Consider the following 23505-nt stretch of genomic DNA (forward strand, 5'->3'; position numbering starts at 1 on the left):
CCTTCACACTCGCGGTATGGAAAGCCATTGACGCCTGCCTGTCTGTTATAATCTTAGTGGGTTGAAATCCAGAGGAGCCTCCGCTCCGCTCTTGCTCTCGCGCTGGCAGCGCTCAAAATCCGCGGTCTCTCCTTAAAATTAGTCTCTTCCAGCGTGAGGAGGTGACCTCCTCTTGCGGGTGCCTTTCCTCACCGTTCAGCTGTTATTAGGACGATGGCAATATGACATACTAGCAGAAGGAGAGGAGGACGTGTGTTTTGGGGTAAACAGGCTTGAGAGACCGAGAGAAAGAAATATCATCGGCAGATGCAAGGAGAGATATTTTGCTGAGCTTCTGGGAGCTGTAAATACAGCGGGCGAAGCTGCGCTGCCAGGGCAGGACAGCGGCTGCCGAGCCATACCGGGCAGCTGCTCTCACATCAGCGTCGTGCGGCCGCGGACACCCGCGGGGCGGGGGCGCGCCTTTGGCGGCCGCCACAGCCGCGCTCCAGCGGGGAAAGTCCCGTGCATCCGCGGAGGGAGCCTCTCCGCAAAAACGCATCTGGAGCGGATCGCTGCCAGCCGGAATATTTTCTGGCTTTCCGCTTCCCTCGAGATTTTCCACATACTGCTCTGCCGGAGACCTCCGCTCTCCCCCGAGCACCTTTCGAATGCTTTGTGGATTCAGTACTGTTGTTAAAAAAACAGGAGATCCCTCACTAATCTAATCTTTGCCTTTTCCCCTCCCTCCCGTCCCCCCTGCCCCACCCGGCATTTCTCTGCCACTTAAAAAAAAATTCTGTTGCAAGATCTGATTCACGCGGGTACATGGGCTTCTCGCGCAAAATCACACGAACCTACGTAATTCCTGAAATAAGTTTATCTGGGACCTTCCCAGCTACTCTGACCGGTGTGAGACAGAAAGCACTTTCCCGGACTCTGGTGTGAATTGAGAAGAGGAGATATATAATCCCAGAGCACACTCCTTCTGGAGGAACCTCGCCTGGGGAACGCCGTCAGCTATCGCACCCCTCCCCACGAACAACAAAACAAGATAAACCACCCGAAAGAAGGACTCCGCTTGCAGAGCCCACCCTTGCAAACGCCTCAGCAGGACTTCCCGGCAAGGATGGGATGAGAAACGGAAGGGGAATGTTTGTTTTCCCCTGTTGTTGTTGTTGAACGCATGAATGAATGAATGGATGAATGAATGAATGGAACAGAAGGTGCTCGGAGGCATATAGGAAGCTTCTGACCGCTTACATTAACTTCCTATTACACCCTAAAAATAGAACCCCGTTTCCTGTTGTTTGTCAGCTCCTTCTAGCTGTTGTGTCTGTTGTGTGACATCTTTCGACTCGCAAATGTGACCTTAAACCAAGCAAACACGCTTTGGCCCTTTGAAAGTATTACCCACAAACATCATTAAAGCGACGCGGTTTAAGGTGACACCGAAGACCGGTCGCACGAAGTCACCCAGTCCTGGGGCACAGGGAGCCCGGTGCGTGGTGCCACGCTCTCCGCCCGACAGCGGAGCAGGGGAGGACGGCGGCGAGAAGGAAAGGGAGCGTAGCATTGACCCTGCGGCTCTCAGCCAGCCCGGGCGTGCAGAGATACTGGCCCTAATCCCGCTTGGGATGGATGCAAAGGCCTCCTTGCTCTCCAGACGAGCGAGGGTGACTTGCGGAGAGCATTCTCTGGGAATATTACACCGCGGGGTGGGGAGAGGAGAAGGCTGGCCAGGGATGCGCGGGCAGGGCCGCGGGTACGGAGGGAATAGAGCGCAGAACAGTGCACAGGGCATATCCCCATCGCCCCCGAGCAGGGCTGCAACCCAGACCTCCGGGAGCTCGGGCTTGGCCGCGGAAAGAGCGGGGAAGCCGGGAAGGGGGCTCGTATGCGGTTAATTCCTGCTGCCTTTTCCCAGGGACGGACGTGTGCTCACAGGAGGCCGTGCAGGGGCTCCCGCCCCGGGACAGTGCCCAGCCTCCCCCTAACTGGCACGTTTCCCCATCCAGCCAGGCTCCCGGCCCGTCCAGCCCCGCGCAGATCCCGGGAAGCTCAGCTGAGGCAAGGCAGCTCCCCTCGTGGGCTCCCGCCTCTCATTCGTGACTTCTGCCCGCTCACTTTCGGAGACACTTCAGGGCAAGGGGACTAGGAGGTGTGGGGTGCCCGTCCCCACCCCTTTTTCACGAGTCACCCACCCTGGGAAATGGACACTCCACTGTTCTGATGCGTCCAGAGCTATTGATTCTGGTCTATTTTCTCCAGAAAGAGGCCGATGACGGAGCTCGGCTGCGCGCAAATGGGAGCCAGGGAGGAGCGGTGCCCGGCAGCGCAGTGTCCCCAGCGGGAGGGACCTCCCTGTGCCCTGGCATCCCCCTCCAGAGCGCGGGCCCAGGACCTGCCTGAACCTCGGAAAAGAAATATCCCTGCAGCTGCCGCTTCTACCGGGGCACGGCTCGGGTCCCTATTGCTCCCCACTCCACCCCCACGCCCCCCGCGACCCCCGGTGGGCCTAATTAAATTGAGCAAAATTATCGGTGTGAGGTTGGACGGAGTCAACTGTCTTGACGACAGACGAGGATGTCTGAGCAGCGCCGGGGAAGAGCAGCGCCGGGTTTCCAGCTCTTCCCTCCGGCCGGCGCCCACTGAGGGCTCGGCGGGGGCTCCGCACCCCCGCGGCGCCGCCGCTCCCCCCGGGCCACATCCGGAGCCGCTGCTCGTCCCGCTCGCCCCACCGCATCTCGTCCGTCAGCTGGGCTGAACGAGAGATGCACAAGCAACTCCGTTTGCTGCCTATGGCAGGAAGCAGTTCCCGCAGATTCTCCCTGTCTTTTCTTCTTCTCCTTTTTGTCTGACTCAGACGCCTTATTCCCTCCGCCAAGGCGGCATATAGGTACTATTTCAAAGAGATCTTCTCTCCTGCCCAACTTTCCCCCATTCCGGGGTTAGCATCCATTATGAGGCAGGAATTATTTCGAAACAAGAAAACAACGTGTTGCAAACACTCCCCAGCCTATTTTCTGACATCTTTTGTTATGCATGCTCTTGCTGCTGGAGAAAATGCTAGTATGTGCACCTGCGAAAAAAACGCCTTCATGATGTTAACAGCAAGCTGGAGGGTATAAAGCAATAAAACTGCCAAATGTACCTGTTCCTGTTGAGTACATTACCTACACCTATGAATAAAGAGTCTCAGTAGGAATTCTTTCCTTTCTCTTCCCCTTTTCTCTATATTTTTATTCATTGTAGATTTGTAAACGCCTGGATCGGGTTACCCTTTCGCGTGTTAAAGTGGAACCCTTGTTAAAAGCCGGAGAACAAGGCAAGACACTTACAACTGCATTCAGAGTTACTGAACCGACTCCAAGGGCTCAAGAAGTGAAACAACGATGAGAGGGTGGCTAAGGGGGCTCAGAACATCCCAGCCACACAGGAAAAAAAGACATGCCTCCCCCATGCCCCCCTGAAACAAGCCATATGAACTGCAAGCGCAGAGAGACTACGGGTTATGCCCTTCCACCGACAGAGCATCGCTTGGCATCCTCCTTCCCCCTCTTCCCCCCCTCCCCAACGGTCTGCGAAGAGGGGGCTCGCATCCTTCGGCTTCCCAGAGCTAATGATCGGGCTGTGGGGAACCACAACTCCAAGATAAAGGAAAAAATGAAAAAGAGAAAAAAATCCCAGAAAGAAAAATTGAACCCCTCTAAGTATTTCCACAAGCGACGCGTTAAAAAATTTATATATATATATGTATATATATGTATATATATGTATATATATATATATATACATATATATACATAATCTGAAAACCAATCCTCAGGGAATGTCGCATTGAGAGGCAGTGTCAAGACCTGGGATCGGTCTGGGGACGTCTCTGGGCTGCGCGAGGTTTTGGAAGCAGCGGCTGCTGGTGCCGGTGTTGGTTTTCAAAGCCCGAAGCCTCCAGCCCCTTTCCCCATCTAGAGCAACTTTCGGATTTCTTTAGGCTTAGCGAGTTCCGCAGGGTCCTTCCTACCTCAGTCCTCTCCGGTGGGGTCTGTCTCTGGAGTTCATGCTTAGCTGGACGCGAGGAGATTTAAGCGAGGGAAAGGGGGGAAAAAGAGAGAGAGAGGGGGTGAGAGAGAGGGGGGAGAGAGAGGAGAGAGGAGAGAGAGAGAGAGATCCTCCGCCGTGCTGGATCAAACTTAATGTCTTTCCCTAGTCCATCTTTGAAAGAGAAGTGGTAATACCACCTGGATGTTCGGATATAAATCCCCTTGCAAATAATAAATGGATTAATAATAACAAGGTATGAAGTTCTTTTTATAGAAAAAAGGAGAGAATTGAAACTAAATGCGGCAGTTAGACAACCATTTTGATAAGAGGATAATTGAGGCGACACTGGTGTATAATTAGAGGATAATTTATGCTATATCCACTTTTATTCCACCTCCCAAAATAAACCCAGTCCATAATCATTACAGGCAAATTGTTCTGAATTTTATAGCAGCAATTTGAACAAAGTACTGCAGTTAATCATGGGAGATTTTTGTGTATTCCTGATTAGAAGTCTAATTGCCTCCTTCCAGAAAGTAAAAATAACTGTAAAACGACTCTATTTTTATCATTAACAATGTTGACAATAAAATAAAATCAACTGGAATTGTAATCTAAAGACAAATTTAGGGCGCAGGCACTTTTTTTTTTCCTTGGGTCGTTTATATCCTAATCAAGCTTTTTGCCAAAACCGCCAACCGCACGTAGCCATTTGCATATATTTGAAAGCCATTACGGGAGCTGCTGCTGCTGTTGCTGCTGCTGCGTTCAGCGGGGAAAAATGCGCTGCGCGTCGCTTCGCCGCGGCGAAAATACCGCGCAAGGAGGCGGAGGGGGGGAGGTGGGGGACGGCGGGGTTGGTGTGCGGGGGTATGCGGGGTTGGTGTGCGGGGGGATGCGGGGTTCGGGGCTGCGGGGGATGGGCACGGGCGCTCCCCTCCTCCCCTCCCGCGCGGGGCGCGCAACGCGCGCGGCTCTGGGGGGGGGGGGGGGGGGGGCGCGAGGGGGGCGGGCGCGGGCTCCGCGCGCGCTGCCGGCTATGACGTCAGGGGGCCGAGTGACCAATGAGGGAGGCGCTGCCCTCCGGAGCCGAACCATTCGACTCGTGCGCGTCCCTGCCTTGGAGTCGGAGCGCCGGAGCCCCAACTTTCCCGGCTCCCACCTCAAACTGCCCCCACCCTCCACGCCCCCCCACCCCCCCAGGAAAGAAAAAAAAACCTTAAAAAAAAAACCAAAAAAAAAACAACACCCACCCCACGCGCCGGGGGGATGAGGGAAAAGAGCGGCGCAAAAAAGCGGCGGGAGTAGCCCGCCCTCCCCCTTCACACACCCCGCACACCGCCCTCCCCTTCCTCCCCTCCCTCAGTGAACGAGGCCCCTCGCACAACGGCTCCTTGGAGAGGAGGGGGGGAAGGAAAAAAAAAAAAAGGCGGAAAAGAAAAAAAAAAAAAAAAGAAAAGAAATTAAATTAAATCACCGCCGCCTCTCCAGCGGTGCCGCGGCGGGTAAGGGGAGCGGCGGTGGCTGGGCAGAGAGGAGGCAGAGCGCGGGGGGCGAGCCGGGGAGCACCGCGCTCTCCCTCCCAAACTTTGATGATGACCATGACTACGATGGCTGACGGGCTGGACGCGCAAGACTCCTCCAAATCCGCCTTCATGGAGTTCGGGCAGCAGCAGCCGCCGCCGCCGCAGCCGCCGCCGCCGCCCCACTCCCAGCAGAGCTCGCCGGCGATGGCCGGAGCCCACTACCCGCTGCACTGCCTGCACTCCGCCGCCGGCTCGCACCCGCACCACCAGCATCACCACCACAGCTCGCCCTACTCCGGCAGCGCCGGCTCCTACAACCACCGCTCGCTGGCCGCCTACCCCTACGTGAGCCATTCGCAGCACAGCCCTTACCTCCAGTCCTACCACAACAGCAGCTCGGCCAGCCAGACGCGGGCGGACGATGCAGGTGAGCCGGCACCGCTTCCCGAACCCGCTGCCAGCTTCTCCCCCCGCTCCCTGCATCCCCGGGCCTCTTCCCGGCCCCCCCTCCGGGCACCTGCAGAACGACCCCCGCCGTGCCCCCCGCTCCCGCCGAGGCAGGCGCCAGCCCCGGGTGCGCGGGACGGCGGGAGGAAAGGCGGGGGGTGCCCGTTCCCGCGGCCCCTCCGCGGGCCTGCTGCTGCGGTACCGGCGCCGGGGCCGCCGCGCTCCCTCCGCGCCAGCGGCGGCTGCCGGCGCTACCGCGGCGCTGCCACCGGCGCCTTCCCCGCTCGCCCCGCGGCCGGCGGCGAGGGGCTGCGCTCGGCGCTCCTTTGTTACGGCGGGACCGGCTTTAGGCAAAATTCCTGCTAACACCTGAGGAGTGAAAGTTTCCAGGCGAGCGGGTCGCATTCCGCTCGGGGGCCGTCTGATTTATGTATTTCTTTTTTTGCAGGGAGACGTACATATCTATCCAGAGGGGCACGGGAGGGGTGCGGGGGGGGAGAAAGCATTGTTAAAAGTCTCGGACTGGTGATTCACTGACCACCAAACTGGCGACGCGAAGTCAATTAGCCGAGTAAAACCTGGATGGCCCTGGAACGAGGCATACCTTCGCAAAGCCAGCGCTGCACTTTATATTTTAAAAAATGTTTTCTTTTTTTTTTTTTTTTTTTTTTTTTTTTCCTTCCCGGGAAGAAGGAGAGCGTGCCCACCATGCCCGGACAGCTGTTTTTTCTCCCGGTAGCTCCCAAGCGGTAGCCTGTGCCTGCGCCTGGAGTTAAACAGGCGTCGGGACGGGCTTTGGCGTTTTCAGGAGCCGTGGCAGCCAAAATACCCGCGTTTAATAGCTAAGGAGGGTGATGTTTCAGCTGTGTTGTTTTGCTTGCAGATCAGCAAAAAACCACAGTGATTGAAAACGGTGAAATCAGATTTAATGGAAAAGGGAAAAAGATTCGGAAGCCTCGAACCATTTACTCTAGTCTACAACTCCAGGCTTTAAATCATCGCTTTCAGCAGACTCAGTACCTGGCACTTCCAGAGAGAGCTGAACTGGCAGCTTCATTAGGACTTACCCAGACACAGGTAATTACTGGGAATTCCAAATCACTGAAACCTGCTCGAGCAACAAAGGCCAAGCAAAGTATGATGCTCCCTAAACATTTTGGCCTCTGTCGGGAACGGTAGAAAAGGTAAAGCACACGGTTCCCGTCTCTCCACGCTGGGATTTACCTAACGCGCGGCAGAGATCGGGCAGCCGCAGAGAGAGCTGAACGCGCCCTTCCCTCAGCCGGCTGCGAGCAAGCGCTCCCTTTTGATGCCACACATGGTATTTTAAAATTGCCTATATTTTCAGATAATTCCGGCACTGAGATGCAATTGCCCAGCTGTGAAAAGGAGATCAAAACAAAGGCAAGGAATCGCTGGGCCTGAGGTAGAGCTGAAAGCAAAGCTGCCTCGTCGCAACGTTTATAGGTAGAGGGGAAGCAGGAACGCGTTAGGAAATACCTGTTAAATCAATAGTTAATTCACCCTGGATGACTAACGCAAATGCAGTGGTTAGCCTTGGGCAAAATGTACGGAAGGTGATAATAGATCTGAAGATCAAATACAGCCGTGTACAAAATTATGGCAGGTTAAGCCATAGTTAAGTGTGGTTGGAGTAGCTGTGCTATTCTGCTAATTTAAGCTTGAAAGACATACGAGGCATTACAGGCTTACCAGGCTGGGGTTTGTGGAGAAGTGCTTGGATAGATGGGATCAATCCGGGCAAAATGTTATCATGTGAATCTATGAGCCCAGCAAATAACTTCAGGATTTTATCAATGTCATTGGTAACTGTCTCTTCCAGACAGCGATTTTTAAATCCTCAGCAAACATTAATAATGGGAAGGGGCCTGATGGTTTTGCAAATGGGATTTTAGTATCCTCAGCATGCCCGCTCTGTCTCACTGTTGTCTCTCTTTCTCGCTCGTATGCATAGATTTTTTTTAGGGGCCCGATCCTGATCTTGCAGCTAGAGAAGACCCCCTGCTTATCCCCTAACATTATGATTGCAAAGTTTGAGAGGTCAAATACGCATGGGAAATTTGTTTTCTGTTTGACTGATTAAAAAAAAAAAAACATTCTGTATATATGTCTTACCTATATATAATTGCTATGATAATTCTGACCTGCCAGTGGGCCTGATCCTTGCACACCTTATTGAGTGCAGGCTGCTTCCTCGGGAGTTCTGCTGGGTTAGGAGCAGGATGAGACCCAAAGCAATGTTGATATACTATTACTCACAGAAAAAATAAAAATATTCTTTCTTTACTAATCCATTTTAATATAAAGCCGCAATCCTGGTTCTATTATGCCTCCTCCCCTGCCACATCAGCATGGACTGCTTGATCTGATCGTGAGGATTTCAGAAGCACAATTTCTTTGTAAGATGCCCTTTGTCTATTGGCTCTTGTCTCCTGGCACAAAATCATATGATTGCCCATGTTTGACAACAGTTTGCCCGAACGATCAAATGACCTCCAAAATTCTGAATGAGGTGCTAAAACGGGAGACCTCAGAGCATGTGGTCTGCTCAGGGAAACAACAACGTGGCCTGCTCGGGAAAGCCACGTCCCAGGTTAAAACCTGCATCCCTCTCGCTTTCCAGCTCTGCTCTGCCTCCCCTGTTCTCTCCAGCTGCATCCAAAGCCCGAGAGCAGCCGTAGCTACCCCTCCTTCCCCTCTCCCCATTCCCAGCTCCACACCCGACTGGCGTGTGCCCTCAAGACTCTCCCCCGATTAGACCCCCGGCCCCCAGGGTCTTCCCTGCCGTGCCCTGGGCGCTGACGGCAGCCTAATATCTAATATCTGCGTTTCGGTTTACAGGTGAAGATCTGGTTTCAGAACAAGCGCTCCAAATTCAAGAAGCTGCTGAAGCAGGGCAGTAACCCCCACGAGAGCGACCCTCTGCCCGGCTCCGCTGCCCTCTCCCCTCGCTCTCCAGCTCTGCCTCCAGTCTGGGACGTTTCAGCCTCTGCCAAGGGAGTCAATATGCCTCCAAACAGCTACATGCCTGGCTATTCTCACTGGTATTCTTCTCCACATCAAGACACAATGCAGAGACCACAAATGATGTGAATTGTCCAAGAGAAATCATCTCCCAAGAACGCCTCGTCTCGACATGGCAAGAAGTTCCCCTGCTTTGCCAAGCCGTGCCAGCTAACAGGCTCTGTGTGAACTTGTAGATGCGGCAAAGAGACAGAGTGGCTTTATTTTTTTTTTTTTTAAGTAACCTCAGCGATTGATCTTGAACAGAAAGACACAATTTTCATTCTGGCGCACAGAAGACACTTCTCTTTAGGATATTTTCCTTTGGACTCCAAGGCACCAGCCTCTTTCTCTGTGGAGTATACGTCAAAACAAACTTTTTACAGACTTTGCCCACAAGAACCTGAATCTACCATGGCAGCCGTTTTTACTTGTTTAATGAGCTAAAGACATTACATGATGAAAGAGAGACTAGTCAGAGCTCCTTCATTTTTATTCACCAAATCCGAACTGGGGAAAGGATTAAAAGACAGAAGAAGTGATTTTTTTAAAAATTAAGATTGGGGGGGGAAAAGGAGAACTGGTTGAAAAAAATGCAAATATACTGTGAGATTGGAACATTACCACGAAGCAAAATCTGCATGCTTTCTCAAAATGTAATGGGCTGCGGCTCAGAAGAAACCACCGTCTCTCACCCGAAGAGCCCCCTCATCCGCACAGCCCCGCACCCGCACACAGCCGGACAGACTCCCGGAGACGAGCAGGAAGGACAGAGCGAGGGATTCGCGGCCGGACCCGGACCCAGACCCGGCGCCGCGGGCTGGGGAAGGGCGGTTCAGCGCTGCCCGGCGGCAGCCTCAACCACTGAGCGAGAGGGACCTTTCCCCGAGCAACCTTTCTGTATATATTGTTGAATTTTAGTTGTACATATACTTTGTATGTTTTTGTCTTCTTTCATATATAGAGTAAAAGCCACAAAACGCCCGCCTGGCTCCTATTTCTCTTCACCTTAGCGGATCCCCACCTGCCCCGACTTGCCCCCCACATCAGCCCGGGCAGAGGGATCCTTGTGCCCAGCTTGCCTGAGTGCACAGACACCCCTACCAAAGCATATATCTGCAAGCAAAGAAAGAAAGGATGAAGTGGGGTGGGGTAGCTGGTGGTTTAGTTGGTTTTAAGGCTACGACTTAAAGACAGCAGGTACCGAGTCCACAAAGATACGCCTAGACGAAGTTGCTAATCCCCCGGCCATTTCTGCTGCGATTTTACTGCTCCGCTGCTTAGCTGAGCTTTCTCGCCGAGGCAAAGCTCAGAGCCCTGTCTTTCTTCCCAAAGGTTGGAGACTCCAAATTATTAAGAAAGGAGGCGCCCTCCTTTGTTTCAAAGAGCAGACAATGCAAGCTGAGGAATGTTTTGCAAAGCCCTGAGAGGTGCCCAGGCACACAACACGCTGTCCAGCCAGCTTCAGCCGCACCGGCTTGTGGAAAGCACAGCAACAACTGACAATGAAAAGCCTTTTCCTCATCCAAGCTGGGTGCCCCATACTGCGAGAATTAATGGCTAGAGACCTGGGCATCCTTCAAATTATGAACCTTGAAACCACTGAGCCATTTATCAGAAGTCAATAGAGATCCTCAGAGTGCTCCATATAATGACAGCTACATACAGTCGTGCAAAAGGACAGTCACTATAATTAGACACAAAGCAAAGACTACTTACCAATATACCAGTTTTTTGGGGGGTGTTTTTTGGTTTGGTTTTTTTTTTTTTGAGCAACTTCCACGCTCAGTCAGTCTTCAGAGTGCTTTAAAACCGATCAGTCTTGTCATTTTCTACCATTCGTATTGTTACATTAGGAAAAATGTTTTCTTTTCTTTTTTTCCCCTTCCCACTGTGAAACTTTGGGTTCAGAGCTCCCCAGGATCAATTCTGAACAAAGCCTCCAGCTGCAGTGCCATCCAATTTGAAGCAGACATTGGGGACAATTTAAGGTTTTTATCCACAAGAAGGTTTTTTTCCATTCTCTTAAATGCAGCCATAATTAGAGTAATTTTTCATGTAGCCCGCTGATTACAGCGTTTTTACCGTCAAAGATAATTACCTGTAATTTTCTTCCACTTTTAATACTAAAAAGCCATCTTTATTTAGATTCAGGAACAGGAAAGGCGAAACAAAAGAGGAAAATTATTCTGTTATTCATACACAAATTGCAGAGACGTAGGGCCTAAAATTGAAAATTAACCAAAATTATAATGCTGAAAAGAATGGAAGAGGCTTCAGAAGTACAGCTGGTAGTGGGGCTCACTGAATTATTCAAATGACACTGGAGAGAAAGCTACCATACATTTAGACCAACAGCATTGTGTGCATCTTTCAGAAAACCCCGCTTTACACCGCCCTCCCCCCCACGCCGGCCCCTGTGCGGGCTCCCCTCGCCTCGCAGAAGGGCGGCGGATGCCCCGGGGAGCGAGTCCCGCAGCCCAGCCCGGCCCGGCCCGGCCCGCACGGCCCCCGCAGGCGCTTTAACCCTTTCGCTGCGGGCGCCCCGCGGGCTGGCGGCGGGCAGTCCGTCCGTCCGTCCGTCCGTCCGTCCGTCCCGGCGCTGGCGGGCACGGGGGGGCGGGGAGCGGGGGGTTCTCTGCCCCTCGTGGGCTTGCGGGGTCTCGTCCTCCCCCGCACGCCGCGCGTGGGTGCCGGCGCGGAAAGCCTCTGGCTGCGTCGTGCCCTCCTCCCCCGCGAGCGATTCCTCAAATAGGCTCCGAGAAAGCCCAGACAACAAGCGAGCGAGCGAGCAAATAAACGCTAACAATAATAATAAAAGCCCCATTAGGTTAGTGGCGTGGGAGAAGGTGGGAAAGGTAGGCCTTCCCGGGAGCGGGGTGGGAGTGAATGGCAGCGGCGGCTCCCACTCGCGCGGCAGCCGCCCCGGGAGACTCTCGTGAAACAGCGTCATCTATGGATGGAGCCCGGCAGCTCCCCACGGCAGCGCCAAACCTGCCGCCGCCGGGCTGCCAGCGCCGGCTCCGCCACCGCCCGCCCGCCCGCCCGCCCGCCGCCCCGGGAGCCGCGGAAAGGCGCTGCCGCCGCCCCGGGAGCCGCGGAAAGGCGCTGCCGCCGCCCCGGGAGCCGCGGAAAGGCGCTGCCGCCGCCCCGGGAGCCGCGGAAAGGCGCTGCCGCCGCCCCGCCGCGAGCACGGGCGGACGGGGCTGGCCCGGGGTTCGCACGGTTCCTCCGCCGAGTCCCGCTCGCCCCTCCGGCAGCCCGTCCCGTCGGGGCTCCCGCCGCATCCCCGGCAGCATCGGGGGAAAGGGGGCGCTTATCTGTGGGGGTCCGGCCGGGGAGGGAAACCACCTGCGCGGGAATGACCGCCGGTGTGGGGGAGCACAGACGGAGCGTGCCTCGACGGGCGAGGCGCGGAGCAGCCACAAACCAGCCCCAAACCCGAGCGAGCCCCAAAACTTACCCCTCTGAAAATCTGCTAAGCAAGGATCGGGGTCTAGAAATCTGTACTGAACAGAAGCAGTGGAGAATATTTTTCTGAGTCTCAGGGCAGAAGCTCTTTCTCTATATTCTTGGTTGAGTGAGCACATCCAGGTGTGAAATTGTTTGCACACCCCAGCACCTCTTATATTGCCAGCAAAATTAGCTGTTATTACTGTCACTGTTTAGTGATGGTTAGCTTGATAAAAAAAACCTGCTGTAATCAAGACCTGGCGCATCTTTGCAAATTACAGATAATTGTAAACGTCCAGATTATGATAATAGCATCCTAATCCAGCCTGCAATATAATTATTACAGAGTGTTACATCTGAAACTGTCCAGTAGGGCTAATTCAGCCATTATTTAGACCCTATTTTTGCACTGCAAATGGGTTGCTGAGTTGAAAATGTACGATTGTAATTTCACGGGGCACTCAATGAGTAATGGTATAGGGAGGGAAAAATACAAAAGTGAAATGTGAACACTAGTGATCAAATCAAACTCTGAAGGACAAAAGACTGTTTGATTCATAGGGAATGAGAAGAGCGGGAATTAAGAAAATAGCAAATCAGTGGTCTGCAGCGTTACGTGTCCAAATCTCAACGACTGCGAGCCTGATGTGCAGTCAGGGACTGCTGCTTCGGCTCCCGCCTCGCATCAGTCCGCCTCTCGGCTCGGCTCTTCCCGGCAGCCTCTCCCCGGCACCCGGAGCATCCCCGAGCTCCCCACCTATCCCCAAAAGAGGGATCGCCATTGTCTTGTGCCTCCTCTCAGGTGACCGAACGTCACTTTCGGGCAAGAAGCCTCGGGAGCTTCGGCACCGGGCGGAGGAGGGCGCGGGGTGCGGGATGCGGCGCTCTCCGCGGCGGGCTGCGGAGCCTTTTGCGCTCCCGCGCACCCGCTGGACCGGTCCTCAGGGGTCCTTAGGGAAATTATCACAGAACCGACTCAATTGTAATTAATTAATCAAAAGAGCCTGGCTAACAGGACTACCTGCAGCTAGCGAGGTTAACTCACCGGGCTAGCTGGCTTTCGACTCCTGATTAACTTTTATTAACCCTGGACACGAAATACACAAACCCGCTTCATTTTTTAATGACCTAGATCATCAAAGCGCGGTTGCCGCCGGACCGGTTGGTCTCCGCAGGGTCCAGATGAGAAGAGGCAGCGCCCGGGGCCGGCCCCATGGGCAGGAGGGCTGCCTCCCCGGCCCTCGCTGGCCTCTCCCGACCGCAGCCGCTCCTGGCAGCCCGCAGTCCAACTCCGCGCCCTTTTCTCCATGCGCATTAGTAAAAACCAGGAGAATAAAAGAAAGCTCAGCGGATAGCGCGAGGCGAAAACCCTACAAAACGCGTTGTACGGTACGTATCGATGAGACCGTAAGGATCTCCTGGAATGGAGGGCCAGCTCCGCAGCCAGGCAGATGATGCCGCTGCAGAGCACGAAGCCGGGTCAGCATCCGGCCCGGAGAGGCTGCCTGAGCCATCCTGCAAAGCCCAGGCTGAGGCTGAGACAGCCTCTCCGGGAGTGCCGAGGGGCAGGCGGCAGCGGGAGAGGAGCGAGAAGCCACCCCCAAGCTCTTCCTCGCCAAATGCCCAATCTGTCGCCGGTTCTGGCCGGGGCCGGCACTCTGGGCCCTCACCTGAAGGTGATGAAGGAGGTGAGGGAGCCGTGAGTTTTACCCGCGGCTTTGAGGGTCGTGTCAGTGGAAGGTGCTCTCACAGACAGCTGGGGCGAGGGTGCGTGGCGGGATTTATCAGGTCTGTATTCCAGGCAGATAAACTATTGTTTATCATCCTCCCTGAATCGCATATAAATAGACACACCACGGAACAAAGAGAACTATTTAACTGATGCAATACAGATTCTCCCTAAAAAAAGAGAAAGCGAGGCTTAATGTAAACTTCGCGTTTCCTATTTTCACAGCTCTTATCTGACCTATAAAACAGGTTATTGAGTTACTGCAAGCAATCGCTTAAATGACTGAAAGCAAGAAGAGGGGGTTCCCACATCCCACCCCCCCGCCCCGATTTTCCTGAAGCAATAGATCTCCTTTCCTTAATCCACAACCGAAACACCTAAAGTCTGTCAGTCGCAAAATTGCGTGGCAGAAATCTTTAATTGATGCCACATGTGGGATGCACTCTGGGGACACAGCGCTGCCGGCGGTGGAGCGGGCAGAGCGCGGAGGCCCGCGCAGGCAGCGCGGCCGCGGGGCAGCGAATGCCCGGGGGACACCGAGGGGAGTAAGAGGGCGACAGGAATGCCTGACGAGCGGACTGCCCTGCCGCCGTGACAGGTTGGAGGGGGTGTTTTTCCTTTCCTCGGGAAGGAGCGGGAGGGAAACCGAGACGCTCGGCGACGAGACGGCAGTGCCCGGCTGGAGGCTGTGCCCGCGGGCGGTGCGGGCAGATGCCCGGGCAGGAGCGGGGGCTCGGGCGGAGGGGGAAGGGGGAAGGTGCTGCTCCCGCCGCCGTGGGAGGGGGTGGCGGGCACTGCGTGTGTCTGGGTGGCGCTGATGGAGGGGTGCGTCCCAGCCGGGGGCTAGCGCGGCCGGGGGTGGATGCGCTGTGGGTGTGAGAGCCCCAGGGAGGGCAGGCAGTGCCAGGAGCTCTCGATCTGGGGAAGCGGGGGCTGCAGGCTGCTCTGTGCGTGTGTGTCTGTGTGTCTGCGCGCCTGTGTGTGTGTGTGTGTGTGTGTGTGTGTGTGTGTGTGTCAGGCCCTGTGGCTCAGCCCTGGAGCCGCTCGGCACCCACAGGAATGTGGCTCCTCTCGGCTCCCCAAACTGCCCCGGCTCCGCATGGAAGTGGCCGCCAGGAAAACAGAAGGGAGGGGAAGAGGGGGAGGGGCGGGGAAAGCCCCGAGCCAGCAATCCGCCGAGCCCAAACCCAGCATCAGACAAAGGACAGTTCATGCCATCCCTTTCCCGGGGAAGCAAGGGGGGAGGCCTGGCCAAGCCGGGCTCCCTCCGGCCGCCGCCGGAGCCCAGGGGGTGCGCCCAGGCGGGAAGAGGCGCCGGGGTGTGCCTGCCCGTGTGTGCGGGGACAGAGGGGACAGGAGCATCCATCCCCTCGGCCCGGGGCTCTCCCGGAGGGGCGGGCGGCCCTGAGCGTTCATCGAGGTCGGGGCCACGCGACGGGGAGCCCCGGCGAGGGCATTTCTTTCTTATCCTCATCAGGGGAGGGATGCCAGGCTTTTCCCGACCTGTCCAACACCAACCCGCTCTGGGAGGAGGAGAAATTAAGCAGGGAGGGGGACCGGCATGGAAACTAAGCCGAGCTGACTCGGCTTGCTTGGAGAGGCGAGCGATGCCTAGTCCAGCGGCCGCGGTGTGAATTCCCATTTCTGCCCGGTATGCTGCTTGCCGGCATTCCGCCTTCCCGGAGCTGTTTCTGCGCTGTCCGTCCGGGCCGTCCCGGCCCCGGCAGGTTACCGTAACCCAACAGCCCCGCGGCAGCTCCTCAAAGAAACGGGGTGGGTGGACCCACCTGGGACATTGCCTTCCACCTCTTGTGTCCAAACCTTTCTGCAAAGGGAAGTGACCTCCGGGAGGGGAGAATTTCTTACTGCAGGTTGAATGCTTGTCTAGAGGGAAATGAGGAAAAGAGCGGAAGAAAATGAAAGGGTCAAGTTTTAAAATTTTTTTTTGCACAGGATGGAAGTGAGCAGAAGAGATGAAGCCGAGCTCTTCGTCAGCCCCAGAGTCTCGGGAAGCCCCTGAAACCTTGTGAGTTAAAAGAGCAGGAGACGGTCCCCAGAAGGGCGGAAGAGATGGGGAGCGGCGGGCAGGGGCGGGCAGCAGTGCCTCCGGCACCCCCGCAGCCTCCCCGGCGTGCAGGGAGCACAACCGAACAAACTGGTCTATTGTACTGCAAGACATTTACCAGCCCCCAAACCTGCTACAAAACGGCAAACGCGGGCTTCTTTCTTTGGGGAGAAAACTGCACAAACCACACTCACGCACACGCACAAAACATGGCAGGCAGGAGAGGAAGGAGAAAAAAGGAGGGGGAGGGCAGCGGGGAGGAAGACTGGAGATAGGTAAGTGCGCCCCAGGGCAGGAGCGTGCCTTTTCAGGCCTCGCCTCCCCCCTTTCCAGCACTCTCCCCGCCAGCCTCAGCTGCCAGAGGGGCATCTTTCATCTCGGGGATCCTTCCAGCGACGCCTTTGGCACGTTCACTGCTGCCGCCGTACCCCGCTCGGCCGTGAGCTACCGCTGCCCCCTGCCATGGGGGTCCCCGTGGGAACGGGCGCGCCGGGGGGCCCCGGGCCAGGATTTCGGCTGGGAGAGAGAGAGAGAGCCCGTGCTCCGTGCGAGGGGTCCGCGCCATGGGCAGCACTCCGGCCATCTCGCCAAGCCGTGCCCCCAGCACTGGGCAGCGCCAGCGACTGCTTTGACGCAAGGTTTTTTCCCTAAATCGTGTAGAAATAAAATAAAAACAATAAAAGTACCTCTGAAACGTTCCTCCTTCTGTCGAAGCCGCCGCAGGCTTTTAGCAGGAGTGAGGGGAGCGGGGCCCTCATTTTATTCTTTTCTCATATTTAGTGGCTCCCTTTGACGGAAACGTAATTTGTATAATTAGCCGAGCGCACACGGGCGACTGATGGGCTGTGGAGTGTGCAGCTCTCGACGCTAATTGCTCTCAGGAAAGGATTCAGGGCGGCTTAAGGCGAGAGATTCGCTTTCTCGCATCAGGATGGGCAGCTTTCCCTTCAGCTTACAGCCCTGTGCAGTGGGATGGACGCGGTCTTGCCAGAGCCCCTTTCCCAGCGGGGAGAGAGCACCGCGGGTACCTGCAAGGGCCAGATCCTGCCAGACTGCTGTGACCGCGGCACGGCTCTGGAGCAGAATACGAACTCCCAGCTCCCGGCCTCTTTCCTCACTTTCTTTCTGAAAGCAAATTAGTATTATTTTTTTTTTCCTCTTATTAATAGAAGAAGGGGTAATTTGGAAACATTTCTCTTGGTCGAAATAATTTTATTTTATTCAGAATATACAGTTTAATTCCTCTATCTACAATTATTTACAGGGTTAAAATAACATTGAAAAAAGTCTCTGGAAAAGTTGAGGTCATAGATTTCAAGGCACCAATGATAGTGTCCACAGCTGAGCCAAAAAACGTCCGTATTGTATAAAAAAGGGTTTCCTTTGAAATGCAATAAGTTACATGCACAAGCTTTACACATTTTAATCTTTTTGTTTGTTTCTTTTCCCTTTTAAAAATTCCCCATATGCATTCCTTTCGTTATTATTCCTTAACAGTAAAACACAGGAGTCCAAGGAGCAACAAAAAAATAATAAAATAATAAGGGTCAGGCTCTAATAAATCGTCCCAGAGGCCAGCGCTAACGGGTGCTGTAGGGAGCCGTGGGGTTGGAGATGAGAGTTGATGGAGTTGGCAGCGGGGTACCAGGAAGTGGAGCTCTCCAGGTAGCTGGATGCGGGGGACGGGTTGGAGTTTGGAGGGTGAGCGTGTGCGTGGGCATGGTGGCTGAGGGAGCGGGACGAGCCCTGAGGTTCCCAAACCGCAGGTGACTGTGGAGAGTTGCAGGCCATGGGGTCGCTGGAGCTGGGGCTGTGCTCCGGAGGCATCTCCCCGTTTTTCATGATCTTCTTGATCTTGGATCTCTTATTCTGAAACCAGATTTTCACCTGGGAGCGAGGCGGGAGGAGAGGAGAAGGGAGGAAAGGGGGAGTGGGGAGGGAAAGCGACACCATTAATGCCCGCCTGGCAAGCCGGTGCCCCGCGGCTGCGGCGCCCCGCCGCCCTCCCGCCCCTCCGGGGACCGATCCAGCCCTTCCCGCCGCGCCGGGGTGAGCCCGGGCTCTGGACCCGCCGGGCCGAGCCGAGCCGAGCCGAGCCGCTCGCGGTACCTGTGTTTGCGTGAGTCCCAGGGAGGCTGCCAGCTCGGCCCGCTCGGGCAGGGCGAGGTACTGGGTCTTCTGAAACCTCCTCTGCAACGCTGCCAGCTGAAAGCTGGAATAAATAGTCCGGGGTTTGCGCACTTTCTTTGGTTTGCCGTTCACCATCCGCACCTCGGGTTCCGCCACCTCCTTCTCTGCACGGGCGCAAGAGCGGGAGAGAGACGCAGACTTGTTAAGTTCGGCACAGGCTCCGCTCCGCTCCGCGCCGCCGGGGCGGCATCCCGCCCGCGGGCCGGGCCGGGCCGGGCCGGGCTGGGCAGCGGCGCCGGCCCGACGGGCCCCTGCGGCTCCCCCCGGGGCGCCCGCAGCCGGGCGGCGGCCCCGCGCAGCCTCCCCGCGGTGAGACGGGGGGGAACCCGCTCCCTCCACACCGGCCTCGGCCACCCCCGGCCCTCCTCCTCCGCCTCCCACGCCCGCCCCGGGCATCCTGCCGGGCGCGCAGCGCTGCGCGGGCGGGAGCGCAGGGCATGCGCGGGCGGTGGGAGGATGGCTGGGGCCCTGCTGGGAAGAGCTCTGGCCGGAGCGAAGTCGGACCCAAGCACCGACCACTTCCTCCGCACACCCGCGCCAGCCCCCTGCCGCCGCCGGCGTGTCCCCAAGCGCCGCCGCGACCGCACTCGTCCCAGCCAAGCCCCAGCCGCTTGGCTTTACCACGGGCTTGTTTATTTTTTTTTTCCTCCCTGACCCCTTCTTATTTTTTTTTCCCTTTTCTTTCTTTTTTTTTTCTTTTTTTTTCTTCCCCTACAGCAAGTTACAAAGAAGTAAAGCACTAAAACCGCGACGCTTTCTGGCGAAAAACCCTCCCGGCTTCGCAGCCCCGCCACTGCTGGTCTCCCCCTCCCAGTCTCCTCCCCCGCCCCTCCAGCACAGGGGGAAGGAAACTTTCTTCAACACCGCGAACCTGAGTTTGAGACACGCAACAAGGCTCGGCTATTTTCTCCCTCTTCCTGCGGGGGGAAGGAGGAGGGAGGCAGCCGTGGGGGCCCGGGGGCAGCTGACAGAAGCGCTAAAGCGCTAGTCCTACAATTTGTAGTTTAGCTCATGCGAGCTCGTCAAAAATGTAGACGAGAAAACCAGTTCTCCACTTTTTTTCCATTCCAAATTTTCTTTCCCCCCCCATTTATTTATTTATTTTTAGTTTCCCTCCTGGCTCAGGGAAAGCCGCATCCCCGCGCTCCGTGGGTCAGGGATCTGCTCCCCCATCCTCCCCAAAGCCGCGGGAGCGTCCCGCTCACCCCGGGCCCCCGGCCCTCACCTGGCTGGCTGGCGGAGCTCTGGACGCGGTTGTAAGCCCCGCTGTACTGGTGGTAGGGGCTGGCGTAGCTGTAGTCTGCATAGGCTTTGGCAGGATAGTTCCCGGCAGATCCGTTCATGCCGTGGTACTGGTACTGGTAGGGGTTGAGCGCTTTGCCGTAGGAAGCCGAGGTAGGCGAGCAGTAGCCGTGCGGGGCTCCCCCCGCCGGGCTGTAGTAGTCGGAATCCGTGGCGGAGGACTCGGGTAAAGTGGGAGATTCCTGGGACGGGTGGTGCATGGCTGCAGCCGTCTGGAAAGGAGCTTGGAAGTCGCCGGATCTGATGTTGGGGACCCTTCTGTCAAATACTCCTGTCATAGCTCGGAGCCGGCGGCGGGCTGGGGCTGGCGGCGGGGCTGCTCGGCTCTAAGCAGACATGTCTGGGGGAGGAGGCTGCGGCGCGGTGTCTGTCTCCGGCAGACTGCTGGCTGGGGCGCAGCATAGGCTTGGTTAAATCCTTAATTGCGCTCTTACGCACAGCAGGGTGGATCGGGTTCCATTGGCCAGAGCAATCGGGAGCAGCGACACCCTAACTCGTCCAACTAGTTTAGCACAACAAAGCTTCGGCTTAAAAAAAAAAAAAAAAAAAAAAAAAAAAAAAAAAAAAAAGAGAGAGAGAGAGAGAGGGGAAAAAAGGAGGAAAAAAAGTCCCATTCAACCTCTTTTTAAAGTGAATACCAACAGCAATCTCCGAGTCGGAGCGCCGCGATTGGGAGGTTTCCGGCTCCCCCCACCCCTGTAGCCGGCGAGGGGGCTCGGCCAGCCCCGCAGCCCGGTGCCCCCGCGCCTCCACCCGCAGCGCCCCGGGGGAGGCTGCAGCCACGCCGCTCGGATTTGCCGTCCGGTCCCCCTTGGCTACGCTGATGGCTTGGGAACACCGCACCGGGCGCTCCTGGCTCCAACTCGATTTCTGATCTGGTGACAATAACCATTAGCGTGTCTGACCGTGCTGCTTCCCTCGGTCCGTCCTTCTTTCCCGGGGAAACGTCCGGGACCTCCGCTCTAAACACAGCAAACCCTATTACCCCCAAGTACCTTGAATTTTAGTTACATCATTTCCTGCATTTCCAAGACCCCAGCACGGCCCGGAGCCAGCGGGAGACTCCCGGCATAATGCCCTGCCGTGGGGCGGTGGGGGAGCTGCCAGGGGCACCATCCGGCTTAGGGGCACCCAACCCCGCGGATTTCGCGAAAAGCAACCTGCCCGTGGCACGACGTCCGTGGCTGGAGAGCCCCCGACTCTCTCGCCAGCTCTGGAGCCCGTCAAGGTTCGCTTGTGACCGCTCGGCCCCACGAACGTGCGCTCCTCCAGCCCCCGGGGCGATGCTCATCGTCTGGTCCGCCTTCGGCCCAGGGTCAGAAGCCCCTGACGAAGGGAGCTCAAATCCCCCTCACGCGTGGGCAGGACCACTGGGAGGCCGCCGTGGGGCTCCTCCATCGGAGGCTGTGCCAGATCCCGCTTCCCTGGTGACAGTCCCACAGCAGCGGCCGGCGCTGTGCGGGGGGATCGCCCCACAGCCCTCGGGCCCGCAGCTCCCTCCTTCACCTGCACCCGTCCTCCCGCACCCATCTACGCACCCAGGCGCCAGCAGCGCGCTTCATGTCAGGGCCAGGGAGAGCCACGGGCTGCTGATGCCCGTCCCTGCTGATTTTACAGCAGTGTTGCAAAAAAAAAAGGATCAAATTTTACTAGACACTAAGGAAAACAAATAAAAGGCTGTTTTCAGTGACCTGGAGTTGTAGATTTTTCTGAAGTTGTTTACTCTCCAGATTTAGCCTGTTTGCTCACCGAAGATCTCCCAGCCAGCTGAGTAACACTTGTAACACAACCGTGCATGTTGTACTTGAACTTATTGTTTGCTTTGGAAATGTCCACAGCTCATATAAAATCGCATTAAACAAATCCCTAAGCATTTCATTACATGATTCACTTACTTAAATCCATTGGAAATGTCTCTCCCCCCTCTATTTTTTCCCTTCCCCCCCCCTTTTTTTTTTTTTTTTTTGCAAAGAGAGGAATCAGAGAGGGATATATGTTTATGACTGGGGAAGGGGAGAGTAAGTTTATTAAAGCTCCCAGTTTGCATCCAGCTGGAAGGGACGGTAGAGGTTTTAAGCAGACGAAGAGGGGGAGAGGGGGAGGAAAGCCCATTTGTGTCATAAATTCCAGGGCACTGCACTTCAACACGTTCGGGCAGGAAGGTGCCGTTTTAGGGGAGAGAACGGGAGAGGAGCTGGGCGCCGGTCTCGCACCCAGCCCCGGCAGCTCTGGAGCCGCGGCGGGTCCCGGCCAAGCCGTCCCGACAGGCTGCCTGTACAGCTCACCGGGGAAATCTGCATCTCTGCAGCAGAGAAAGTTTCCTCTTGTTTTATTCAGTAGCAGGGCAGGGGACAAAAAACAAACAAACAAACAAAAAGCTTCGATATTAATAGGGGGGGAAAAAAAGGCAGGAGCCCAACAGAGCCAACCGCAAACCCCCCAAGCTGATTTTTTTCTGAAGGCATCCGCCGCCGTTGCAGTCCGTGCGAGGATTACCGGGCTGAGGGCGCACGAATCCGCCTGTTTGCGGGTTTCCTGCCCCCCGTCCTTCCCAGCCCGAACCCGATTTTCTTGCCTTTCTGCTGTTTTCCCCCAGCGGTTTTTATTTAACACATCCGGTGGGAGCGGGCGGTTCGGAGGGAGCCGGAGTCTGTTTTCCATTTCACAATATGGTCATTGTTTACCGGCACATGCCCGCCGCGTCGCCTGAGCGGCTGCCCGGGGCCCCCGCGGCCCGTTCGGGCCCGAGCCCCGCTGACCCCGGGGGAGGTGGGCTCTGTGTCCGTGTGTCCCGCGGCCGCCGTGTCCGTGTGTCCCGCGGCCGCCGTGTCCGTGTGTCCCGCGGCCGCTGTGCGGAGGCGCGCGCGGGCCGTGCCCGTGCCAAGAGCGCCCCTCCGTGGCCGCGGGGCCGCAGCGCAGCCGCGCTACCTGCGCGCCCCCGCCCCCGCCGCCGCGCCGCCGCCGCCGCCCCCGCCGGGGCCAGACTGAGCGGCGGCGGCGGGCGCGGAGCCGGGCGGCCCCGCCAGCGCTGCACCCTCAGGGCACGGGGACCGGGGCGCGGGAGCCGCCGGGCCGGCGGCCGCGGCAGGACAACGCGGCGATTGTTCCCGCCCGCGCCTGGGAGCTGCCGCGGGGGCGGCGCTGGGGCCCCGGCCGAGCCCCGCGGCGGAGCGGGCGCTGTGTCCCGGCCGGTGCCCGCCGGCCGCCCCGCCCTGCCCCGCTCCTGCGCGGGACTGTCCCCACCGCTGAACCCTCCGCCCGGGGTCACCGAGGGCTCTCCGGCCCCTCTCGCTCCGCAGCGCTTTGTTTCCAGCCAACGAGAGAAATATTTCGGATGAGCCTCTCAAACTTTTGGATAAAATCTTGCAATTGTTCAGAGAAAATCTTTCACTTTCTGGATAAAATATTCTCTCTTGGGCACCGAGTTTTTGCTGGGAAACTTTATTTGCATGGAAATTGCTGGCAAAGAATGAAAGGAAATTTTTTCCCTTCCTTAAAAAAAAAGCCCCAAACAGCCCTCCGCAGTGGAAACACAGATTAACTCTTGTTTTACAGCATCAGAAAATGGTGATTGCCATTCAACAACTTCAACAACTTAGGAGTTTCCTCATCTTAGGCTTAGGACTTGTTTACCTAGGGGAGTGCTTTCAGAATGAAGAGGCAAAGGGACTGAAGGTCCTTGTATTCTTACCTAAGGCAAAAAAAGAAATTGTACTGCAAAAGTCCTGAAATTTTCAGTATGGGCA

The 23505-nt window shown here is 56.4% G+C and overlaps 2 protein-coding genes and 2 long non-coding RNA genes across 4 annotated transcripts in view; 1 reads left to right on the forward strand and 3 right to left on the reverse strand.

Annotated features, from left to right (window-relative positions):
* Window positions 1-4855, reverse strand: part of LOC143693542 (uncharacterized) — a 69543-nt gene extending 64688 nt beyond the window's left edge. The window contains exon 1 of the long non-coding RNA XR_013181308.1: window positions 4004-4855. This is a non-coding gene — a long non-coding RNA (uncharacterized LOC143693542). The remainder of the gene's footprint in view (window positions 1-4003) is intronic.
* Window positions 4856-5075: 220 nt separating this feature from the next.
* On the forward strand, window positions 5076-10004 carry DLX6 (distal-less homeobox 6). Its single transcript, XM_054643346.2, has 3 exons — window positions 5076-5976; window positions 6880-7073; window positions 8859-10004. Exons 1-3 carry the CDS (start codon window positions 5616-5618, stop codon window positions 9108-9110), a joined length of 807 nt encoding a protein of 268 aa, XP_054499321.1. The 5' UTR covers window positions 5076-5615; the 3' UTR covers window positions 9111-10004.
* LOC143693543 (uncharacterized) lies at window positions 9651-13097 on the reverse strand. Its single transcript, XR_013181309.1, has 2 exons — window positions 12484-13097; window positions 9651-11822 (listed from the first exon to the last, which is right to left on the reverse strand). It is a non-coding gene; the product is annotated as an uncharacterized LOC143693543 (long non-coding RNA).
* A 4361-nt stretch (window positions 13098-17458) lies between these two features.
* On the reverse strand, window positions 17459-20253 carry DLX5 (distal-less homeobox 5). The gene is made up of 3 exons (XM_054641455.2): window positions 19683-20253; window positions 18377-18561; window positions 17459-18154 (listed from the first exon to the last, which is right to left on the reverse strand). The coding sequence occupies exons 1-3, from the start codon at window positions 20035-20037 to the stop codon at window positions 17822-17824; spliced, it is 873 nt and encodes a 290-aa protein (XP_054497430.2). The 5' UTR covers window positions 20038-20253; the 3' UTR covers window positions 17459-17821.
* Between the last annotated feature and the right edge of the window lie 3252 nt (window positions 20254-23505).

The sequence above is a fragment of the Agelaius phoeniceus genome, chromosome 1 (genome assembly GCF_051311805.1).
Source record: "Agelaius phoeniceus isolate bAgePho1 chromosome 1, bAgePho1.hap1, whole genome shotgun sequence".
NCBI classification, from domain to species: Eukaryota; Metazoa; Chordata; class Aves; order Passeriformes; family Icteridae; genus Agelaius; species Agelaius phoeniceus.